Consider the following 25,597-nt stretch of genomic DNA (forward strand, 5'->3'; position numbering starts at 1 on the left):
ATCACACCTACACTGATTTCAAAGGTGCTACAGATATTAACTTTTTGTACAGACACTTAAAGGCACCTATTCAGCTCAAATTTCCTGTGTGGTCTTAAGCAGGAATATTTGGGAAGGAAATAAAATACCAGAGAAAATGGAACAGTTCTTTTTATGCAAGTTAAGGCAGAGAGAATTAGAAAAGGGGGATGAGAAAGACAATATTTTCTTTAATCAAGGCTAAAAAATCCTTAAGCGCATAAAGAATTCTTGGTCAGGTTCTGGTGATGAAAATAAGATAGCGTATGCCACAAATAAACACACAGCAAAGAGCTTGCTGGGGAACACAGTCTGATTCAGAAACATGCTGGGCGAGTCATTGCTATTTCTTGGAAGCATGAGAATGGATATGACAGTGAGATAAACAAAACCAATTAAATAATATTTTCTAATATAAGCTACCTGGTCAAACCCATTTCCAATGAAGGATAAGGTAATCATCCCAATTAAGACCCAATGCAGCCTTCACAAGTGTGGGTTATAGAAGATGCTACTCTAAGGACACAAATAGTTACAGTGACTGACATAGAACCACAGGTTCTAGAAGCTTGCCTTTCTCTACGCAATAGAAGGTGGGCAACAAACCCTATGGTTGCAGGGAATGGGCGGGGTGAGAAAGGGCAGTGAGTGAAACAGAATGAATGGGATTGGAACTGACATCATAAATGGTAGCATCCAGTTGGCTCAGGAGATTACTGTTTTTGAAAGAAGGCAGTTATGAATTGTCCATCCTTTCATTGTTCAAGAGCAGTTAAAAATCTGGATTATGACCATTTTTCTGTTTCTTTTGCTTATCAGTTTGTGGGAGTTGTTTTGTTTGTTTGTGTGTGTTGGTTTTTGCATATTGGGTGCATTGATCCTTTTGCAGCATTAGTGGTAAATATTCTCTCCCTTTCTAGCATTTTCCATATTTAGGGTGGGTTTTTTTTTTTTTTTTTAAGATGACCAAAATCTTGAACTTTTAATTGAATCAAATTGGTTAATATTTGCCGGTGGAGCTTATAGGTTCCTTTCTTGCTTAAGAGAGCCTCTCTTTCCTGGCATATACACCTATATTCTAGCTTCCCTGGTGGCTTAGGCAGTAAAGAATCTGCCCGCAATGCAGGAGACCTGGGTTCAGCCCCAGAGTTGGGAAGATCCCTTGGAGAAGGGAATGGCTACCCACTCCAGTATACTTGCCTGGAGAAGTCCAGGAACAGAGAGGCCTGGTAGGCTACAGTCCATGGGGTTGCAAAGAGTTGGACATGACTGAACAACTAACACACACACACACACACACACACCTATATTCTCCTAAATTCTCTCTCACTATTTTCTGGTTTTTTTTTTTTTTTCCACCATTCACATTATGACAAACTAATTCATATTAAAGTAATTTAAATTAGCTCAGAATCACTAATATAAGTGGTTTCCTCTCATGGCTGACTTTAGTCCCTCAAGTCAACAGTTGATTAAATACTTCAGTTTTGTGCTGTCTTCTTTCACTACCACATTTACTATCATCAAAGCACCAGCTAAAGGCCAGCTGCCAGCTCATTCTGAGAGAAGTATTTTCCTAGGCTACATATTATCCAGGATAGAAAACAGAGTGAAGTGTTATAGTTTGAAAGGCTTTTCAACAACAGACCCTGCTGAGCTATGGCTTCCTCTGGAAGCAAGAACAGAGGAACTGTGTTAATGCCAGGGATAGATTTAATTAAATGAAACATTTGATCCTACCAACGAGCACTAGAAAACGAGATTTTATAAAAAGAATTAAGAGTTGTCATCACCGCTGAGTATGAAGAAGGTTGAGACTAACAGAGCTCAAATAGATTTCTGGCATCACTTAGACGTGGGAAGAGATCTGTGTATACAGTCAGTTGCCAGTAATTCTTGAATTGGGTGCTAAAGCTACACTGCTTTGGATGATTTTCCCAGAACTATCAGGATGGGTGTGGAACCAGCGAAGGGGGACAATATATTTTTAAAGTGTGTGTATGTGTGTTATACATTTAATTATCTCACTCTGATAGAAACTAGGCCTAATGAGTTGCAGACCAGAACCTCTGAAGTATCATTTCCCACCCTCTCGAGCAGCAGTCCCCAACCTTTTAGGCACCAGGGACCAATTTCATGGCAGACACATTTTCCATGGATGAAGTGGCAGGGCCGGGGGTGGTGGTGGTGGGGAGCTTTCAGGATGATTCAAGTACATTTACATCTATTGTGCACTTTATTTCTATGATTATTACATCAGCTCCACCTCAGATCATCAGGCATTAGATCCCAGAGGTTGGGGATTCCTGCTCTAAAGCACTGTAAAAAGCGACGCCTCATCTAACTCTGGCCCACATGGGTAGTAAGTGGTAGTGATAGAGTAACAATGCAGGCAAGCCTGACACTTTTCACCACAATAATGTTGATGATATTGACGGTGACAATGTCAACAAAACTGCAATATGAATTAAAAGCACCCATTCATCTGATCTGAAGAGATATCTTGACTTCTTGAGCTAAGAGATAATCTTTTCCTGGGAAAGCACACATTACAGATTATCAAAGGAAACCACCAAGTGTCATGGCAAAAACATGAAAGCATATCTTCTTTCTCTGACTGTGACAGTTATTTTTAAAAATAAGCTAAAGTACACCAATTTGTAGAAAATAAGTATTTTTAACCAGATGACCATCTTCACTTGCTGTGCATGAAAAAGAGCATATTAATACTGTTTCAATCACAAGTGCAAGATGTTCCTAAAATAAAGGAAACAAAACATAAACGTCCTGAGAGTTAAGTGAAGAGTACTTACTGGAAACCTAACTACAGTGACATCTGTCTTTGTGGCCTCGACCAGGAAATCCATCCAGAAGTCCACAAGTTCCTGTTTGGCCACAGGCTGTTCCGAAGTCAGTTTCACAAAATGCTTATATATCAAAATTGTCTCTACGATAGACTTGAGATACCTAAAAATTAAACGATATAAAACTTGTAATAGGCAAATTTAGAACTACCTATTCCCACATATCCCAGTCTTACTCTGTAAAGGTAATTTAAACATGGCATTAATAATTATACCAGCCAAGTCACCAAACTTCATTCATTTTTTGTTACATGTCATGAACTATCATGTTATCTCATTTAAAACTCACAAAAATGCAATAAAGTAGGCCATTTTCCCCCTATTATAAAGATGAGTAAACTAAGGCTTAGACAGCTTACATAACTTGGACTGAACAAAACATGTGCTTAAAACATGACTTTTAAAGTAATGCCTAGTGACTTCTCTGGTGGTCCAGTGGCTAAGACACTGCATTTCCAATGCAGGGGGCCCAATAAATAAACAATAATAAATATCTTAAAAATTAAAAAAATAAATAAAGTAATGCCTATATTATATTTAAGAAAGTGTTAATGCATTTGCTTTAAAATATGTTCCCTTGGGAAATCTTTCTAAATAGACCCATCATAAGAAATATTACTTTGCTCTCAAGTAACTCAGCTCATATGCATTATATGAACTTCCTTAAATTGCAAGACAGATGTTGCCTTGAAGGAAAAAGTCAGGAAAATATGAGGAGTAAGATAATTATATGAGATAATGGCCATGCAAGCACTTTGTAAACTATAAACTACACACATGGAATTAACATTAAATTAATGGAAACAAAACATTGTTTTGTGGTAGTTGTCACTACTGCACAAAATAATGCCCGTTTTCTTGTTAACAAAGGCCAAGAAACCTCTAATTGAAACTCTTTGTCTCTGGGCTCCAGCCTCCTCCTCAACCATCATCAGGATAGTCATCATAAAGAAACAACCAATTTGACCGCATGGGATATGTGTGCATTTATTGGTTCATTTATTTTCATGTCATTTGCTGAATGACAGTACAACCCTGGCCTCAAGCTGCACGCAGGGCCAAGGAGACAGAAATGTAAAAGGTGCTGAGCACCATGAAATAAATGCCCATGGAGCTTTAACTCACGGAGATAAAACTGACAAAAGTCATAAAGCAGTATCAGTAGAAATATGACTAAACACGGAAGAAGAAAGTTTCAGGAGATGAGTGGATCACACACAGAAGTATATGTAACAACATCCACCACCTTCTGTCTGGCTGCGGGGAAGGGTCTTAGGTTGGCGTGGGATTTAGGAGTAGACATGACCCGCGAAAGCTCCCCAGGTGGAGGAGAGGGCTGGAAGGCGATGCTCCTCGCGTGTTGAGACACAGCAGCATGAAGCCAGAACCTTGCATCTCAGTGTAAACAGAGAGCAGTGTAAACCTAGGGGTGTGACAAGGACTGAGGTTTAGTGACTGAGGGCAAACCTTCTTTGCCACGCCAAGGAGGTGGACTTTATCCCTTAGGCTGTGAGGAGTCATTAAAGTATACTGATTTAAAGATTTCAGTGGGGGAGGCTCAGACATGCGTTTTAGAAAGATCATTATGGGAGTGATGCCGGGAAGCATTTGCCAATGAGGGAGACCTGAATGTGACCAAATGCTTTAAGAGGTCACGAAGGTCTACTGTGGTGGGCATCTCCTCAAATGGTCCCTCTGATGACAAAGCATCAGTGGCCTGAGTCCTGAGCTGCTTTGAGCCTTTCTTGATACCCCAGGTAAACTTTATTTTTCTTAAATTATTTTTTATTAGCATATAGTTGCTTTACAATGTGATAGTTTCTGTTAATACAGCAAAATGAATCAGCTGCTGCTGCTGCTGCTAAGTCGCTTCAGTCATGTCTGACTCTGTGCGACCCCATAGACGGCAGCCCACCAGGCTCCCCCATCCCTGGGATTCTCCAGGCAAGAACACTGGAGTGGGTTGCCATTTCCTTCTCCAATGCATGAAAATGAAAAGTGAAAGTGAAGTCGCTCAATCATGCCCGACTCTTTGAGACCCCGTGGACTGCAGCCCACCATACTCCTCCGTCCATGGGATTTTCCAGGCAAGAGTACTGGAGTGGGGTGCCATTGCCTTCTCCAAATGAATCAGCTACACGTACACAAATACTCCTGTTTTTTGGATTTCCTTCCCATTTAGGTTACCACAGAGCATTAAGTAGAGTTCTCTGTGCTATACGGTAGGTTCTATTTCATTATCTATTTTACGCATGGTATTTATTAATAGTGTATATATATCAATTCCAATCTCCCCAATTTACCCCACTCCTTTTTGTCCCCTTGGTGCCCATATGTTTGTTCTCTACATCTCACAGTTAACCTTTAAAAATCTTTAAAGCTAATAGTCAATCATTACATGAGATGCATAATAAAATTAGCACTAAAAATAATCTCAAATGCAGATGGAATTTTGTTTTAATCTTTCCAGTTACCACATCCATAGTGATGAGACTTGGTTGCATCCCAAGAACTATTTGAAATTAGAAAAACACACATAATATATGAAACATCTAAAAGTGTTAGGAAATTCTAAGTAATGAAGAAGTGCAACTCAAGAATGTGAGTCCTAAGAGGGAGGTTAGATCATGAAGGAAACAAAGGGTGCATGTTTGGAGCAGAGACTGGGAAGCTGAGAAAGAAGCTTGTGAATCTGCTGATTAGAGCTACACGTGTAAAATTGGAGGCATGTGTATGATTCAAGTAGGAGATACCGGCCAACTTGGGCTAGGGGGCTGGTCTGTGTGATGGAAAGGCTAAGCTTGGTGGCCATCGGATACCACCTGTGTCTAAAGTCATCAGAACCTACAATCAATACATTTTGTTTATGAGCATCAATCATTTTTCCCTCTAGATTGTGTATTTCAGTCTCTAAGCAAATAAATCATCTAGTTGTCAGTTCAACATATTTAACAATTTAGAAACAAGTGATAGGAGCTTTTATATAAAAAAATAAATCTATAAATGTCTAACAGTTTACTATTACCATGCAGGTGTCTTCAGTTTAAAAAGCTTTTCAGATGCCTGAATGACTCTCAAGTGGTCATTGGCCAGGACACTGGCCCCCAGGAAAAATCCAACTTCCCAGTAGCTCTGGAGTTTTTCCAAGTTTCCCTTTTTACCAAGAAGACTACTTAGCTTCACCCCTAGAAGATGAATAGGAAAAAGAACATTACCAATACACCACAGGCATGCATAGCTGACTTCTTTATTAAAAAGTAACCTTTCATTCCTCCTTTCAGATTAAAATACCTTTGTTAAGTTTCTGATTCTTAAAAGGGCTTAAGTTCATTGTAAAAGAAAGAAAAAAGACTAATCAGAAAGGTACACAGAAAAAACTGATAATTTCCCTTCAATTTGAAAACCTCCAAATAACTGCCAACTTCACATTGATGCACAGCATTCCAGAGTTATTATGTATGTTGGTATATGGGCTTCCTTGGTGGCTCAGCGGTAAAGAAGCCACCTGCTCATGCAGGAGATGCAGGTTTCATCCGTGGGTCGGAAGATTTCCTAGAGAAGGAAATGGCAACTCACCCCAGTATTCTTGCCTGGGAAACACCATGGACAGAGAAGCCTGGTGGGCTAGAAGGCATGGGGTCGCAAAAGACTTGGTCACAATTTAGCGGCTAAACAGCAACACTAAATGATCTCAGGCTTAGAGAAGTTCACTTGTTAATTTACGCTTTGCTCAGTAGATATCCAAATAATTTCTGTCTAGTGAAACAATATCTAATATTTATAACCAGCTGGTCATAAACTGGCTTTAAAAAAAATCAAACTCAGAAATCTGATTCTAAGATTTCTTTAAATTATGATGACCTTATCTCCAAGGAAGATCCCCTCGAGAAGGGAATGGCTACCCACTCCAGCATTCTTGTCTGCAGAATTCCATGGAAAGAGAAGCCTGGCAGGCTACAGTCCACGGGGCCACAAAGTATCAGACATGAATGAATGACTAACATTAGCTTCTTAAAAGCACTTTAAACAGGACATAGCCTCTTACTGTTTCCATGTTCACTGAATTAAATAGAACCTTTCATATTTACTGAGAGTCATGAATTTACCTTTTTTTTAAAAAAAAAAATTATGCTTTCATGAAACGAAACAACTTTTAAAAAACCTTATGCTGCTTTTTATTATATAATTCCACTTAAGCCATGAGTATTTTAGGAAAAAGTTCATTTGGGAATTCTTCACATTTTGTGATGATAATTTAAAAAGAGAACAGCTTTGCCACCTTAAAAGTTCATGAGATGAAAAAAGACTGCACGTGTATGCAACAACATCTATGACATCCTATCTGGACAGAAAAAATACAACAAATATAAATGGAAGAAGAAAGTGTAGGGGGGAAATTAGATACTAAAAATGTGTGTCTCTGTCAACCTCAGTTGAAAATGAATATTTTTTTTTGTTTCACACTTTCAGAAAAATGAATGTAGGACCAAGGTAGCATCAGACCATTTAAACATTTAAACAGGGACCATAAAAGTGTTTAACAGTAAAATTATATTAGTTTTAAAATTAAAATTTAGATTTATTCTTGCATGCTAGAAGTTCACTCCATGAGGGTCATCTTAACTTTGGCCTTAGCATAATTTGGTCACATGATGTGACTCTGAATCATTTAGCATTTGGACAAAATGTATTTTTTATTTAATGGCAAATAGTATTTTAGTATACAGATGGGTCATGGTTTATTTACCCAAATGCAGATGGTAGCTTTTTATCACTATAAATATTCTTGTACACATAGCTTTGTGCACTTGTTCAATTATTTCTTTGTAATAAAATCCTCAACTTGGACTTGCTGGGGACACAGATATGCTCATTTTAGTGTTGATATTATGGGTAGTGGGCTTCCCAGGTGGTGCGGTGGTAAAGAATCTGCCAGCCAATGCAGGAGACACAAGATATGTGGGTTTGATCCCTGGGTGGGGACTATCCTTTGGAATAGGAAATGGCAACCTACTCGAGTATTATTGCCTGGAAAATTCCATGGACAGAGGAGCCTGGTAGGCAACAGTCCATGGTGTCGAAAAGAGTTGGACATGACTGAGTGGCTGAGCATACACTATAGGTAATATTATGTCCTTTCATCTTTGCCAATGTAATGGAGAACAAAAGGACACATGCTTTTTTTTTAAAACCTTTGAGATTGACTGTCTTCATATGTTTATATATCTTTTATGAATTAGCATTTATGGTCTTTCCACATGATGTATGAAACCTGTTTCTACATGAGATAGTAGTCTTTTAAGTTTGGAGTTAAGAATATGGCTCTAATTTTTTATATTTAGGATCTCTTTCTCTCCAAGCCCCCTCCACCCACTCATCCAAGGAACAGAGGAATAAATATTTTAGTACATAATATTTGCTCCATAATTAGGATTACTTCCACAGGATAGAGTCTCAGATGTAGTGTTATGCTTGGTCTCAGGCTATAGCACTTTTAAGGTTTTTGATCACTAGGGCCAAATTATTAAAGCACTATTGCTGATGGATGATTCTATCTTTTTACCAAGTCCTTACTATCTGGCTATTTTTCACTATTTAAAAAAATCTGGCAAAATTTATAAGCAATTAACAGCATATCATTGCTGTTTTAAATACCAGTTCTTTGATTCAATCATCTGTTTAGGCAATTTAATGTTGACAATGCTCTAATTAGAACTAGTTGACTTCTAAGGATTGAAGATTTTTAATAGTTTAGTTTCCATCATAGTTTTTATATTTTGCAGCAGCTATTTGAACAGAGAAAGGTAGGACATTTTTATTGAACACTCATTATATGCTTAGCACTAGCATGGCACACTGAAAAGGTAACTCTTTTCAACCCATACAACAACACAAATTAGAGATATCAAGGGAATATTTCATGCAAAGATGGGCACAATAAAGGACAGAAATGGTATGGACCTGACTGAAGCAGAAGATATTAAGAACAGGTGGCAAGAATATACAAAACTAGACAGAAAAGGTCTTAATGACCCAGATAACCATGATGGTGTGCTCATTCACTTAGAAGTAGACATCCTGGAGTGTGAAGTCAGGTGGGCCTTAAGAAGAATCACTATGAAGAAAGCTAATGGAGGTGATGGAATTCCAGTTGAGCTATTTCAAATCCTGAAAGATGATGCTGTGAAAGTGCTGCACTCAATATGCCAGCAAATTTGGAAAACTCAGCAGTGGCCATAGGACTGGAAAAGATCAGTTTTCATTCCAATCCCAAAGAAAGGCAACACCAAAGAACATTCAAACTACCACACAACTGCACTCATTTAACACGTTAGGAAGGTAATGCTCAAAATTCCACAAGCTAGGCTTCAACAGTACATGAACCAAGAACTTCCAGATGTTCAAGCTGGATTTAGAAAAGGCAGACGAGCCAGAGACTACGTTGCCAACATCTGTTGGATCATAGAAAAAGCAAGGGAATTCCAGAAAAAGTCTACTTCTGCTTCACTGACTATGCTAAAGCCTTTGACTGTGTGAATCACAATAAACTGGAAAATCCTTAAAGAGATGGGAATACCAGACCATATTACCCGCTATCTGAGAAACCTGTATCCAGGTCAAGAAGCAACAGTTTGAACCAGATATGGAATAATGGACTAGCTCAAAATTGGGAAAGGAGTACATCAAGGCTGTATACTGTCACCCTGCTTATTTAACTTACATGCAGAGTACATCACAGGAAATGCTGAGCCGGATGAAGTACAAACAGAACTCAAGATTGCCGGGAGAAATATCAATAACCTCAGGTATGCAGATGACACTACCCTAATGGCAGAAAGCAAAGAGGAACTAAAGAGCCTCTTGATGAAAGTAAAAGAAGAGAATGAAAAAGTTGGCTTAAAGCTCAACATTCAAAAACCGAAGGTCATGGCATCCGGTCCCATCACTTCATGGCAAATAGATGGGGAAACAATGGAAACAGTAACAGACTTTATTTTCTTGGGCTCCAAAAACACTGTGGATGGTGAGCGCAGTCATGAAATTAAAAAACACTTGCTCCTTGGAAGAAGCTATGACAAACCTAGACAATGTATTACAAGCAGGGACACTAGTTTGTTGACAAACGTTTGTATAGACAAAGCTATAGCTTTTCCAGTAGTCATGTATGGATATGAGAATTGGACCATAAAGAAGGCTGAGCACCAAAGAACTGATGCTTTTGAACTGTGGTGTTAGAGAAGACTCTTGAGAGTCCCTTGGACTGCAAGGAGATCCAACCAGTCCATCCTAAAGGAGATCAACCCTGAATATTCATTGGAAGGACTGATGCTGAAGCTGAAGCTCCAATACTTCAGCCACCTGATGGGAAGAGCCAACTCATTAGAAAAGACCCTGATGCTGGGAAAGATTGAAGGCAGGAGGAGAAGGGGATGACAGAGGATGAGATGGTTGGATGGTATTACCAACTCAACGGACATGAGTTTGAGCAAGCTCTGGGAGATGGTGAAGGCCAGGGAAGCCTGGCATGCTGCAGTCGATGGGGTCACAAAGAGCCAGACTCAACTGAAAACCAACACCACCACAATCAGTTAAAGATTAGTCCCTTTGGCAATGATGGGAAAAAAATGCTGAGAGATGTTGAGCAACTTGTTGAAGGTCGCACAGCCCCGGTGGAGGTTAGATTGTTACCAGTTTAACTTTCCATTGTGATGAATTCCAAGCATACATCAAAGTAGAAAAATACTACAGGGATCACATTTTCAACAACTGTTAACATTTTGCTATTGCTTCATCTCCCTGAATACTTTGGCTGAACCATTTCAAATAAAATTACAGATTTCACTCCCACACATTCTACTTGAGCATTTTTTTGAACACTTGTCAGCAACTGAACAACAACAAGGGCATCTGACATCTGCCTCTGTGGAGACTGAACCCTGGCGCTGAGCTTCAACACCCCCTGAGGGGAATTCAGGGTGGAGAATGAGGCATTCTGTGCTCCAGGGAAACTGGTGGAACAGGTCTTTAGATAGTTAGATATTTTTAGTAACTGATTTCATGTTCCCAAATCCTTGGTGGTGACCGTTTAGTCATGTCCGACTCCAGCGACCCCATGGACTATAACCCTCTAGGTTCCTTTGTTTATGGGATTCTCCAGGCAAGAATACTAGAGTGGGTTTTCATTTCCTTCTCCAGGGGATCTTCCAGACCCAGGAATCGAACCTGAATCTCCTGCATTGTAGGCAGATTCTTTACTGACTGAACTACAAAGGAAGCCGCATTTGATTATTGCACCTAATAAAAATAATAATTCTCTCATATTATTTAATATCTGGTCCTGATTCAAATTCCCTGATTGTTCCCCAGATTTCTTTGGCCACCTGATGCAAAGAACTGATTCACTGGAAAAGACTGATCCTGGGAAAGATTGAAGGCAGGAGAAGGGGACGACAGAGGATGAAATGGTTGGATAGCATCACTGACTGGATGGACATGAGTTTGAGCAAGTTCTGGGAGTTGGTGATGGACAGGGAAGCCTGGTGTGCTGTAGTCCATGGGGTCACAAAGAGTTAGACACGACTGAGTGACTGAACTGAATAGCTTTTTGTTGTTGTTGTTCTCTTTGTTTTTTCAAACTGGAATCCAAACGGGGATCATTAATTGCATTTTAAAAAAATGTCTCTAATGAGCTGACTCATTTGAAAAGACCCTAATGCTGGGAAAGATTGAGGGCAGGAGGAGAAGGGGACGACAGAGGATGAGATGGTTGGGTGGCATCACCAACTCAATGGACATGGGTTTGGGTGGACTTCAGGAGTTGGTGATAGACAGGGAGGCCTGGTGTGCTGTAGTTCATGGGGTCACAAAGAGTCAGACACAACTGAGCGACTGAACTGAACTGAAATGTCTTTTAACCTAACCAATCCACCCACACTTTTCTCCATGACACTGACCAGGCAGGGAGTCCTGTAGAATGTCTTTACCTTCTGGATCCGGCTGATACCATTTCTTGGTGTTGTCTGACTTATTTCTCTATCCAACTGTGATTCTGTTAACTGACTGTTAAATCTTAAGGCTTGGGTTAAACATTTTTGGTGAGACTATTTCATAGGACTGAGGGAAGGAGGAGAAGGGGGTGACAGAGGATGAGACTGTTGTATGGCATTACTGATTCAATGGACATGAGTTTGAGCAAACTCCAGGAGATAGTGAAGGACAGGGAAGCCTGGCATGTAGCAGTCCATGGAGTTGCAAAGAGTCGGACATGCCTGGGTGACTGAACAAGAACATTTCACAGGAGATGCTGCTTATTTCACGTTCTCTGTATCAGCTGGCAAACGTCCAGCCACCAGGCCATGCTGGGTGGATCACTGACAGCTGGACCCCTGGAGGGGATATATACAATGAATTGTATGGGTCATTGTTTCTTTGTGATTGGTAAGCAATTTGTGGGTGAGCTTGGGTTTCTTGTAAATATGGCAAATGAAAATTAAAAAAAAAAAATCCTAACGGTGTTAGTTCTAATTGATGATCCTTGTCAGAATCATTATTTTAGCCTCACTATCATTATCAGTTTTATCAGTTCTTCTACTTTACCAGCTAGTATTCCTTTGAAGAATACGTTCTTAAAAATATACAGTTAGTATGTAGCATATCTTAAGAAGAGCTTTACCTCCTCAACTGGATGATCTGCGCTCTCCTCAATCGGGTCTGACTCTGAGACCCCATGGACTGTAGCCCACCAAGCTCCTCTGTCCATGTGATTCTCCAGGCAAGAATACTGGAGTGGGTTGCCATTTCCTTCTCCAGGGATGATCTATAGTATCCCTTTAAAAGGAAGGGAAAGTAGTGTGCTTTGTTCCCTATAATTTCAAATTTTCTGAGAATTTGGTCACCTCCATTGACAGCAAATGAGTTGTTTTGTGGTTGGTGATGGATTTTATTTTTGTTTTGATTTCTTTTTCTTGATTATCCTTTTGGAGTCATGGATTTTTATATTCAGTAACACAAATTTTACTTTTATGGCTCCCTGAAAATAAGATTCAAATAGTGGTTTGTCTCAATTACAATCACACTGTTCTCTTATTACATCATCATCTCATAAAGTGTCTCATGGTTGAAAATTCCACAGAACACGGGAGAAACATCTTTTATTTAACTAAAGCTTGATTATTAATTTTAAGTCTTGTGAAGCTGAAAAAAGGATAAAGATAAAAGATGCGGTTGTTTCCAAATCCTAGTTCTAAACAGTATAAACACCAATGATTACTCAAAAACTGGGATATTGAAAACACAGATCATGAAACAATTAGCCATAACCTCAAACAAACACACAACTAGAATTAACACTCTTTGGTTACAGATTATAACAGTTAAGAATTATTCTTAACATTAGAATTCTTTAAGATAATATGTTTGAAAACCAGGCTTAATAATCATCTTATGACATCTTAATTTTCATTCTTTACCCTTTATAAATAAAATAAATTTCAAAATACATATAAAGAAAAGATTTCATAAAGAAAAATGAATACTATCAGAACTCAAGAACTGAGTTATGATTTAAAGAAGAATGCAACTACATCTTTAAAATATCTCAAATATGTTGTTAATTAGTAAGTTAATTACTTTAATTAATACAATTATTATGTTAAAATATTCATTTATTTAATCAACCTGTTTTTCCCTGAAAATCCCTTTAATCCTATTTTACCATATAAATGTTAATTTTAGGTCAACCTATATTTATTAGCCGGAGAAGGCGATGGCACCCCACTCCAGTACTCTTGCCTGGAAAATCTCATGGACAGAGGAGCCTGGTAGGCTGCGGTCCATGGGGTCGTGAAGAGTTGGACACGACTGAGCAACTTATCTTTCACTTTTCACTTTCATGCATTGGAGAAGGAAATGGCAACCCACTCCAGTGTTCTTGCCTGGAGAATCCCAGGGACGGGGGGCCTGGTGGGCTGCCGTCTGTGGGGTCACACAGAGTCGGACACGACTGAGTGACTTAGCAGTAGCAGCATATTTATTAGCATAATTTATGAATAGAATCTAAGTGAGCTTTAAGTGCCTTTTAGTATTGTCATTGTTTAGTCGTTAAGTTGTATCTGCCTCTTTTGCAACCCCATGGACTTTAGCCCTTTCAGACTCCTCTGTCCATGGGATTTCCCAGGCAAGAATACTGGAGTGAGATGCCACTTCCTTCTCCAGAGGATGACCCAGGTATAGAACCCATGTCTCCTGCACTGGCAGGCGTATTCTTTACCACTGAGCCACCTGGGAAGCCCCTTTCAGTTATTTAAGGACGTACATTTTATAGTGTATATCACAGTATTTTAGAAGCCTTAAATTTAGCTTTTATGGGAACTAAAAATTCATTGTCAAGTCATATTTTAAGTCTGTGTAAGTTTTGCAATTTCCAAATTAAAAATTCAACTTCATTTGCTTTCAAATGCTTGTTCAACATGTATTATGAATGAGCTCTTCCTGGAAAAAGTTGAAGTGTGTTTCCTTTACAGAGTTCCATTAATCACAGTTCCTCAAACCTCAGAGTGCTGATCATCCATTTTTTCCCTCCAGTTCTTCAAAGACATAATTGACAGAACATTGTGTAAGTTTAAGATGTGCAGTGTGTTGATCCGATACACTTGTATCTGGCAAAATGATCACTATAAGCATTAGCTAACACCTCCATCATGTCATATAATTTCTATTTGTTTTTGTAATGAGAACATTTAAGATCTACTCCCTTAGAAGAGTGCTGACCATCTTAATCTACATTTAACTTAGAAAAGAGAATTTAGAACATGTTCATTTCAAACCACTATGTTACTGCTCTATCTACACATGCAAATCAATGTCAATTTCTGTAATGATCTGGAGGCTTCAACCTCAAGTTCAAGAACAGAGTAATACAAGTCATTTTAAATCACTAATACAGCGACCCCATGGTCTGCAGCCCACCAGACTCCTCTGTCCATGGGATTTTCCAGGCAAGGATACTGGGTTGGGTTGCCATTTCCTTCTCCAGGGGATCTTCCCAACCCAGGGAATGAACTCAGTCTCCTGCATTACAGGCAGATTCTTTACCAACTGAGCTACCAGGAGAGCTCAATACATAAGGATCAGTACAGAGTTTTAAAAATAACTTTAGATGGAGAATTTTATTCTGATGATAATTTCTGAAAAGTACACACTGCAGTGTGTTTTTTCTGATTTCATTTACCAGCTTAAAAAAATGAATTAAAATAAAACTTTGTGCATTGAATACCACTGCAATCCAGCAGCGACATTGTATCATTCTTTTAGTCTGGGCTTTTAAAAAGAATTTAATACTCAAACTTTACTTGCCTTCAAAGATTTCCCAGAATATACATATGGTTATTTAATTAGCCCTTCCCAAATAGTGTAAAAAAACACCCAGGGCTCATTTTTTCTTTATGAAAGATTAAAAACAATCTCCAGTTAGAAATCTTAAAGGAAAAGTTTCATCTACATATAATTCACAGCTTCACTAAGATCAATTTTTTTTCCTCTACAAAAACTATGGAAAAACATTTCTGTCTGTAGTAAAAACTCCTATGAGAGTTGGAAAGGTTCTCTGCAAAAAGACAGTTCAACATTCAAGAGATAGAAAATTTTACTACCTTACACAGTATTCATTATCTAGAACCTTAAAAACAGTATCAAAGCAAGAACTAAGGAAATCACACAAAAGTTATTCACTTAAGATGTCCTAATCTTTAAAAAATCCCAAAGAAGGGTCAGCGTGTAAGACAATGTCCACTGATAAAAGGGACAAAAGCACATTCTATCAATGGCTACAATTCAGAGGTGGTCTCTGAGGAGACCAGTCACTGCCAAGACTCCATCTGCTTGGCCTGTTGTTCTCGGGTCTTGGGAGGCTTTACCAGTTAACAACGCTGAAGTCATAGGGCAGGTGTGCGTGAGAAGCAGAAAGAGGGAGTATCAGAAGTCTTTCTTTCCCTCTTTTTTTTTTTTTTTTTTTTTCAGCACCAGGAAAACAAAATTAACCAGAAAGAGGAAACTTTCCTGATGTTCCATAGAATACTACCTTATTTGGGAGTTGGGGGCTAAATGCAGAGCCCCTATTTCTAATATGAGTTTGAGAAGGAATGGGCTTTCCTGGTGGCTCAGCAGGTAAAGACTGTCTGTCTATAGTGCAGGAGACCCGGGTTGGATCCCTGGCTCTGGAAAAACCCCTGGAGAAGGAAATGGCAATGCACTCCTATATTCTTATCTGGAGAATCCCATGGATAGAAGAGCCTGGCTGGCTACAGTACACGTGGTCGCCAAGAGTTGGACAGGACTGAAAGACTAACACACACACTGAGAGGAAATAAAAAAATATCAACTAGGGGATTTTTAGAATCAGGTGAAATAAGTTAAAAACCTAATTACATCCCAATATCAGGATTCTGCACAATAGCATGAAACATTAAATAAAGAGATATAATTTTTTTTTTAGGAAGTCAGATGAGACAGAAATCAAAGGAACGATCTATGAAAGATCCTTTTTCTTTGCACTGAGTTGGATCCACTTTTTTGATTCCATGTAAAACATCAAGCTGTAATTACCAACTTTTCGGAGCTCAAAGGAAGATTCAAACTGGTGCCCAGATGCCAGGAGGAGGACCGCATAATTAATTCCTGACTGTAGTGTTGGCTCTGATTCAAATGCCTTTTTGAACCTATAAAAAAAAAACAAACCCACAAATGTACAAGTTTACTTTCTCAATCATGAAACTCTGAGTTTGCAATAGCTTCTGTTTGCATAACTCCAAGGCCTGAGCAAGTAAAAACATTCCACTGGCCTTCACCCCAGAATCTAGTGTGCTATTAGGATTTAATGCTTAAGTAACTGCATACCCTCACCCTCAGCAACATGGCATTCCCCCCACTTAACTCAGCCTCACCATAGCAGCCCCAGTCTTTAAGAAAAAATCCTCTCTTCAACAGTCTTCCAGGAATGTGACAGAATGTATGTATGTGTGTGCAAGCATTTATAAACAGTGAAAATTTAAAGATAAGAACCCTGTGCATATTTGTTGTTTTTTGAAAAGTTTTATAAGTAAACAAAGTAAAAACAATACACAAAGCAATCAGGAATATTACCTACATAACATACTGAAACAATCACTTTCGTTAAGAGTGATATAAAAATACAATAAAGAATGTCAATTGCAATAAGAAATTAGGAAAAGAGTGATGGTGCTTGTGCATACTAGTTTTCGCTCAAAGAGAATAAGAACCATTTTCTGGATGTGCATGAATCTATCTACCTTTAAAAATGCTTCAACATTTGAAAAGGCTTCAGGGCCTGTGCATCCACTATATTTTCAAGGTAACACTTCGTAGGTTCTGTTCAAGGGTTCCCTCATATACATCATTTAACAGGCAATAATATTCAATATTATTTCATTTAAGAGCATGAAGAACAAAATTAACATAAATGGCCTAGTAACTAATAAAAACTGAGACAAGCATGAAAAATGAAATCTCTACTTTAAAAACCAGGTTGAGAAAAATGTAAAGACTAAATACCTACTGAATAAACATTTAATGATACAATAAAGAGATACTTAGGGAAAAACATTAGAATTCTAAGATAAAAGCATTTTTATTAAAATCATTAACTGAAATGAAAGATAGGAATTGCAAAAATAGCAGTGGGCCCAATGGTGTACATTGGAGTACATTCTTGGCCATTATACATACTTGAAATTTTCTGTACTTTAAAATGGTAAGGTAAACTTAAAAAGAAAAGGATAAGTATATATTTTCTGAATATTGGGAATCGCGTGCCCTTTTAAGGGTCTTACTTTTTAATCAGGAAAAGTATCTCTGAGAAGAAACAAAATTCAAACAAGTATTAACTTTAACTAGTTGGCTTGAACAGTTTTGCATGTGGAATAAGAAACAAATATTTCTAACTGCATCACTGCTCATGATCAAGAAGAATTTCTTTTCTCTCCAGAAGTACAGGAGTTTACTGCTGCTACTGCTGCTGCTGCTAAGTCGCTTCAGTCGTGTCCGACTCTGTGCGACCCCATAGACGGCAGCCCACCAGGCTCCCCCATCCCTGGGATTCTTCAGGCAAGAACACTGGAGTGGGTTGCCATTACCAAATCTAAAATGGAAAAACCATGTAACCCAGATTGCTGATATCCAAAGCAGGTCATATCAAGGAAAGACATGATTTATAAGTTTTAGACTCATACAAAATCCAAAGGTCTTTGTGTTTTCTCAGAGGCAAGTAGAAAGTCCAAATATAAAAGATATAGGAGAAGAAAGGAGTTAATACCTTTCTTTCTACCAGTAATTTATACTTTCTACCAATTCATATCAATACATGAAATATCTTTCAACAAATACATTTTTCATTTTTACTGAAAGAAAAAATCATGGAAAAATTATCTTAATAAATTCAAAGGAAGATGTAAAAAGCAAGATAATCCTAAATCAATCAGTAAATACTGATAAGTATTTCCTATGTGCCAAACTAACCAAACTGAAAAAATTGAATGGGCTTAGATCTGTTTTTTCTGTTACCATAAACAATACAATTTAAAATAATTTAAGCAAAATATAGATGCCAATAAATTAATAAGTTATATTTTTTATGGCTCAGAACACTTCTAAATAAGATGCATATTGAGGAGAAAGTCTTAAGGAAGTAAGAATTCTCACACATTGAAAAGTAAACTAATATACTATTTCTTAGCAGAAATTTGCCAATATCTATCAAAAATTGTAAAATGTCAAAAAAAGCAATGCACACATATTGACACAATATTTCCATATCTATGGATTTACACTAAGAAAAAGCATTAAATATGAATACCAGACCACCTAATCTGTCTCCTGAGAAACCTGTATGCAGGACAAGAAGCAACAGTTAGAACCAGACATGGAACAACTGATTGGTTCAAAATTGGAAAAATTGTAACCCTTCTTATTTAACTTATATGCAGAGTATATCATGAGAAATGCCAGTCTGGATGAATCACATGCTGGAATCAAGACTGCCAGAAGAAATATCAACAACCTCAGATATCCAGATGATACCACTCTAATGGCAGAAAGCAAAGAGGAACTAAACAGCCTCTTTCTTGATGAAGGTGAAAGAGGAGACTGAAAAAGCTGTTTTGAAACTCAGCATTAAAAAAACAAAGATCATGACATCTGGTTCCACTGCTTCGTGGCAAATAAAAGGGGAAAAAGTAGAAGCAGTGACAGATTTCATTTTCTTGGGCTCCAAAATCATGTTGGATGGTGCCTGCAGCCATGAAATTAAAAGATGCTTGCTCCTTGGAAGGAAAGCTATAACAAACCTAGACAGTGTATTGAAAAGCAGAGACATCACTTTGCCAACTTTGTCCATATAGTCAAAGCTGTGGTTTTTCCAGTAGTCATGTACGGATGTGAGAGCTGGACCATAAACAAGGCTGAGCGCTGAAGAATTGATGCTTTTAAACTGTGGTGTTGGAGAAGACTCTTGAGAGTCCCTTGGACTGCAAGGAGATCCAACCAGTCCATTCTGAAGGAGATCAACCCTGGGATTTCTTTGGAAGGAATCATGCTAAAGCTGAAGCTCCAGTACTTTGGCCACCTCATGTGAAGAGTTGACTCATTGGAAAAGACTCTGATGTTGCGAGGGATTGGGGGCAGAAGAAGGGGACGACCGAGGATGAGATGGCTGGATGGCATCACTGACTCGATGGACGTGAATCTGAGTGAACTCCGGGAGTTGGTGATGGACAGGGAGGCCTGGCGTGCTGCGATTCATGGGGTCGCAAAGAGTCGGATACAACTAAGCGACTGAACTGAACTGAACTGAGCATGGAACAAAATGCATTCTAATTGTTGGAAAGCTATGTAACCATTTAAATTGTATCACGTATGTATCATGGTAGCCCTAGAAAGAGGGAAGGGAGAATACAGAATACAAGAAGTATTTGAAGACCCAAAGCCAAAAATACTCCAATACTGTCGAAAACATTAACACAGAGATTCAAGAAGCTCAACTTCAAGCTGGATAAGATAAAATAAGCACAGCCTAAATGCTAAAATCAAAGACAAAGAGGAAAATCTTAAAATCAGCCAGAGATAAAGATATATTACCTTCAAAGGAGGCATTTTATTGCAATTTTATAGCAATTTTATTGACAAACCTGATAGCTGACTTTGCAATACAAACTATGGCATAAAATTGATAGCTTTGTAATACAAACTATAGAAGCCAAAAGATAATGCAATGACATATTTAGAGTGATTTTAAAAAAAGGAAGAGGTACAAATAAGCAAAAACTGGCAGAATTGGTTGCCAACTGATCTGCATGCAAAAAGTATTAAAAGCATTCAGGCTAAAGGATAGTGAGTCCATTTGGAAGCACTGAACTGCAAAAGGAGCATCAGAAAGAGTACTGAAGTGAGAATGAAAGTTGCTCAGTTGTGTCTATTTTCGACCTCATGGACTATACAGCCCATGGAATTCTCCAGGCCAGAATCCTGGAGTGGGTAGCCTTTTCCTTTTCCAGGGGATCTTCCCAACCCAGGGATCAAACACAGGTCTCCTGCATTGCAGGCAGATTCTTTACTAGCTGAGCCACAAGGGAAACCCAAGAATACTGGAGTGGGTAGCCTATCTTGTCTCCAGTGGAACATTTCAACCCAGGAATCAAACCAATGTCTCCTGCATTGCAGGCAGATTCTTTACCAACTGAGTTATCAGGGGAAGATATTAGCAATTTTAAAACTACTGAATATTTATTCTGCTTTAAGTTTCTCTCCAATTAATCCTAGAGGAAATCAGTCAATCAAACCAGTCCATCCTAAAGGAAATCAGTCCTGAATATTCACTGGAAGTACTGATGCTGAAGCTGAAACTCCATAATCTGGCCATCTGATGTGAAGAACTGATTCATTGGAAAAGGCCCTGATGCTGGGAAAGATTGAAGGCAGGAGGAAAAAGGGACGACAGAGGATGAGATGGTTGGATAGCATCACCGACTGGATGGACTTGGGTTTGAGCAAGCTCTGGGAGTTGGTGAGGGACAGGGAAGCCTGATGTGCTGCAGTCCATGGGGTCTCAAAGAGACAAGACTGAGCGACTGGATGGCTGAAGTTTCTCTCCTCTTCAAGGAAGTGGTAAAATACAAATTTAAGGTAGACTTTAAGAGTCAAGGATGTGGATGGTCATCTCTAGGGAACTCCTAAAAGCATAATATAAAGAGTATTGTGTGTGTGTGTGCACGCGTGCGCTAAGCTCTTTCAGTCGTGTCCGACTCTTTGCGACTCTATAGACTATCAACTGTCAGGATCCTCTGTCCAAGGGATTCTTCAGGCAAGAATACTGGAGTGGGTTGCCATGCCCTCCTCCAAGGGATTCTTTCAACCCAGGGATTGAATTTGCGTCTCTTACATCTTCTGCGTTGGCAGGCAGGTTCTTTACTATGACTAAAGTGTTAACAGAGTATAAAATGCAACACTAAATTAATAGAAAAAACGGGGGAATGAAGGACTAAGGAAACAAAGATATGAAATAAACAGTGAAGAAGATATGAAATAAACAGAAAATGAATTGCAAGACATAAACACAACTGGACAAGAAATATCAGTGATATGGAAGATTTGAATATCATGATTAGGCAGGTCAGTTGAACTATCTTACATGGAACACTACAGCCAACAATGGTGGACTGTTTCTGGGGCTACGAGGCACCTCTTATTACAGGAGAATAAAACCGGAGAACAAGAAAGATATATCTGTAAATTGGGCAACCTACTTCTGAATAAGCCAGGGTTCAAAGATTCACGTTGAAAATTAAAAGGTATTTGAGCTCAACAATATTGAAAGTTCAATATATCAAAAACTTCTGGGATGCAGAACAATTTTTATCTTTAAATGCACATGCTGGGAAAGCAGCAAGGGTGAAAAAAAATCAATGCTCTAAACTTCCACCTAGAAATAAAACAGCACATATTCCAAAATAAAGTAGAAGGAAGATATAATAAAAGAAATCAATGAAGTAGAAAATAGATGTGCAATAAAGAAAATGAACAATGTCAAAAGGGGAAGATTAACTAAATTGATAAACTTCTATAAAGACTGCTCATCAGAGACAGAAAGAGAAATGAAAAGGGGGACATTAGTATAGGTCCTACAAGCATTAAATGTTAGTTGCTCAATCATGTCCGACTCTTTGCAATCCCATGGACTGTAGCCTGCCAAGCTCCTCTATCCGTGGAATTCTCCAGACAAAAATACTGGAGTGGGTTGCTATGTCCTTCTCCAGAAGATCTTCCTGAAGCAGGGACTGAACCCATGTCTCCTGCAGGCAGGCAGATTCTTTACCATTGAAGACACAAGGGAAGTTTCCCAGGTGGTCCTAGTGGTAAAAAACCCGCCTTGTCAATTCAGGAGACTTAAGAGATGTGGCTTCAGTCCCTAGGTCTGAAAGATCCTCTAGAGGAGCGCATGGCAATCCATTCCAGTATCCTTGTCTGAAGAATCCCATGGACAGAGGAGCCTGGAGGGCTACAGTCCATAGGGTCACAAAGAGTTGGACACGACCAAAGTGACTTAGCACACAAGGGTATATAAGCATTAAAAAGAAAGTAAATGGATATCTGGAACAACCTTAAGCCAATAAATATGGCAACTTAGGAGAACTGGAAAATTTTCCTGAAATTCACAGATGAGTATGGCACAAGGAAAAAAAAAAAAGGAAACAATAGTTCTATAACTATTACAGAATTGATAACAATCTGAAATTATTGTTTTTACCATCTATCTCTCATATTGTACGCAGTCTGAAAGCAGGGGCCTTGCAAGTCTTGCTGAAGACTAAATCTTCAGCACTTGACTCAGCAGGAACCCAGCTCGCTGCAGGTGATTTCAAAATACCTGCTGCATGAAGAAAACCTGCACCCACCTCTTACCAAGAGCCAGGCTGTGACAAGTGATAAATACAGCAGGTCATATAAAAAATAATCTCTTCACTTCCTTAGTAGGCTAAATCCTAATCTTGATAAAACCATAAGCCCAGAGAGCTACCACCTTAGATCACATTACTGAACTGCATAGTACCTTCACCACATTCTATTTTAATGTTACTAGAATGTATTGTTTAATAAAAATATTAAAGATATTGTTTGTATAGTTTTCATTGTTGCCCACTTATATGAGAAACTCCTTTAATTTATTATTAGGGAGAGGAGAGTCTCCTCTGAAAATGCAGCATGTGATTCATTTTTCATGCTATTACTGAAGCTTATTTTAAAGAGCATGATAATCCTTATCACTGGTGTATCCGTGTCCCTTGGTGCTAACTTTCCATATATGTATTATCATTTCACTGTTTCTTTAAATTCAAACTTAATAAAAATGCATGTGCTTGTGATTAGTTGCTCAGTTGTGTCTGACTCTGCAACCCCATGGACTTTAGCCCACCAGGCTCCTCTGTGCATGGAATTCTCCAGGCAAGAATGCTGGAGTGCATTGCCATTTCCTCCTCCAGGGGATCTTCCCAACCCAGGGATCAAACCCAGGTCCCCTGCATTTCAGGCAGATTCTTGACCGTCTGAGTCACCAAGGAAGCCCAAGAATCACTGGAGTGGGTAGCCTATCCCTTCTCCAGGGGATCTTCCTGACCCAGGAATCAAACTGGGGTCTCTCGCATTGCAGGCAGATTCTTTACCAGCTGAGGTACCAGGGAAGCCCAGAGAAGAATGCATACGGAGGCTAAAATAATGAAACAATCCATTGCAGCTAAAGAAGATGTATCAGTCATTTTAGTGTAAATGTGCCAAGGATCAACAAACCCCAGTGGCTTGCCAATTTCTGCATCAGCTGGCTTGGCTCTGCCTGACACTTTTTTCCCTCTGAGACCTAGCCTGAAGGAGCTGCTTTCTCTAGAAAACGGCTAAGGAAAAATGACATGGCTTTTAAAGCTTCTGCTGATAAAAAGCATCAGCCAACATACAAATCAGAACCTGGTATCATGGGGTGGAAACATATAACCTTCCTATGAACAGGGACAGTATATTTCTAACAATACAATAGAGCACTGATGATATTCTCTACCACAGGAAGCTGTGGTTACCACCACATAGTAAAAGACACAAAAATAATAGCTGCCTCTCATGACTGGGCACCTACTAGGTACAGGCATTGCACTTGATGCTTCAAGCATAATATTTCTAATTTATACAGCTCCTTAAGGCAGGGAGGATTCTCTCAAGTTTACTAATCAGAACTCTGCAGAATGGAAATACTAAGTCATTCAGTTTAAAAGTGGTTGAGCAGGCACTTTACCCACTTCTGCCAGATTCAAACCAGAGCCCTCTTCTCTATATAACTTTGCCTACTCTTTGGTGTGTGTTAAAAAAAAAATCTTTTAGTCCATTTTCATTACTTCTGCTTTTGTTTTTTTAGTAAAAAGGAATTGGGTGAAACAGGAAAAATAATAATGAGAAATAAAAATAGAGAGAACTGCTTTTACATTAAAAATAAAGTTTGGATTCTATACACTACAGAAACAGGTATTGATACACTCTTGGAAAGAATGGCGTTTGTCACAAAATGTACTTGATCAATCTTATTAGATTAGAGACTAAATTTTTAAAAGACTGGCATGGCAATACCACTGGATGTGCCCATAAAAATGAATCAAAGAGGGCTTCCCTGGTAGCTCAGTGGTAAAGAATCTGCCTGCCAATGGAGGAGACGAGGGTTCGATCTCTGGTCTGGAAAGATCCCACATGCTGCGGAGCAACTAAGGCCCTGAGCCACAACTAGTGAGCCTGAGCTCTAGAGTTCTGGAGCTGCAACTATTGAGCCCTCCTGTTGCAACCACTGAAGCCCAGATGCATTAGAGCCCATGCTCCACAACAAAAGAGACCACTGCAGTGAGAAGCCCACACACCACAACTAGAGAGTAGCCACTGCTTACCACCAACTAGAGAAAAGCCTGCACCCACGAAGGCCCAGCACTGCCAAAAATAAATAAATAGATCAATAAAATTATTTCTAAAAATGCACCAAAAATGTTTTAGGTCATTGAAAACTTTACATTTTAACTAGCAAGAGGATAAATGAACATGAACAGTAGGTGAGACCTTACACAAAGAAATATATAAACAATGATTAATAATATAAAACTATAAAAATATAGCAATAAAATGATAAGAGGCCTTCCCCAGCGGCTCAGTGGTAAAGAATCTGCTTGCAGTGCAGAGCTGCAGGAGACACAGGTTCAATCCTGGGTTGGCAATATCCCCTGGAGAAGGACATGGCAACCTACTCGAGTATTCTTACCTGAAGAATCCCATGGACAGAGGAGCCTGGTGGGCAATAGTCCATGGGGCAGCAAAGAGTTAGATACAACTGAAGCAACTTAGCATGAAGGTAAATTAAGACTTCATGAAGGACACAAATCTTAAGGATGGCAACAGACATCTAAGAAGATTCTAGGGAGCATATTTGAGTAACTAAAGTTATTTACAGTATTGTTGATTTTTTTCTTCTTAGTACTAAATATGTGTTGAAAGAGGATAAATAATTTGTAATCTTCAATTCATTATTACATTGAAGAGATGCAAAGTTATTGTCCAAGCTTTCAGAGCAACAGATTTTTATTCAAGGACTGCCTTATATCAGCATTGTGTTTGTCACCTGATTGCAACTA

At 38.8% G+C, this 25,597-nt stretch overlaps 1 protein-coding gene across 1 annotated transcript in view; it reads right to left on the bottom strand.

Annotated features, from left to right (window-relative positions):
* The window catches only part of MAP3K5 (mitogen-activated protein kinase kinase kinase 5), a 228,197-nt gene that overhangs the window by 89,545 nt on the left and 113,055 nt on the right, over window positions 1–25,597 (bottom strand). The window contains exons 8-10 of the mRNA XM_040239312.1: window positions 16,485–16,597; window positions 5,908–6,067; window positions 2,832–2,985 (exon numbers count right to left, since the gene is read on the bottom strand). Coding sequence (XP_040095246.1) covers window positions 2,832–2,985; window positions 5,908–6,067; window positions 16,485–16,597 — 427 coding nt within the window. The remainder of the gene's footprint in view (window positions 1–2,831; window positions 2,986–5,907; window positions 6,068–16,484; window positions 16,598–25,597) is intronic.

This window comes from Oryx dammah, unplaced genomic scaffold (genome assembly GCF_014754425.2).
Source record: "Oryx dammah isolate SB20612 unplaced genomic scaffold, SCBI_Odam_1.1 HiC_scaffold_4, whole genome shotgun sequence".
In the NCBI taxonomy this organism is placed as follows: Eukaryota; Metazoa; Chordata; class Mammalia; order Artiodactyla; family Bovidae; genus Oryx; species Oryx dammah.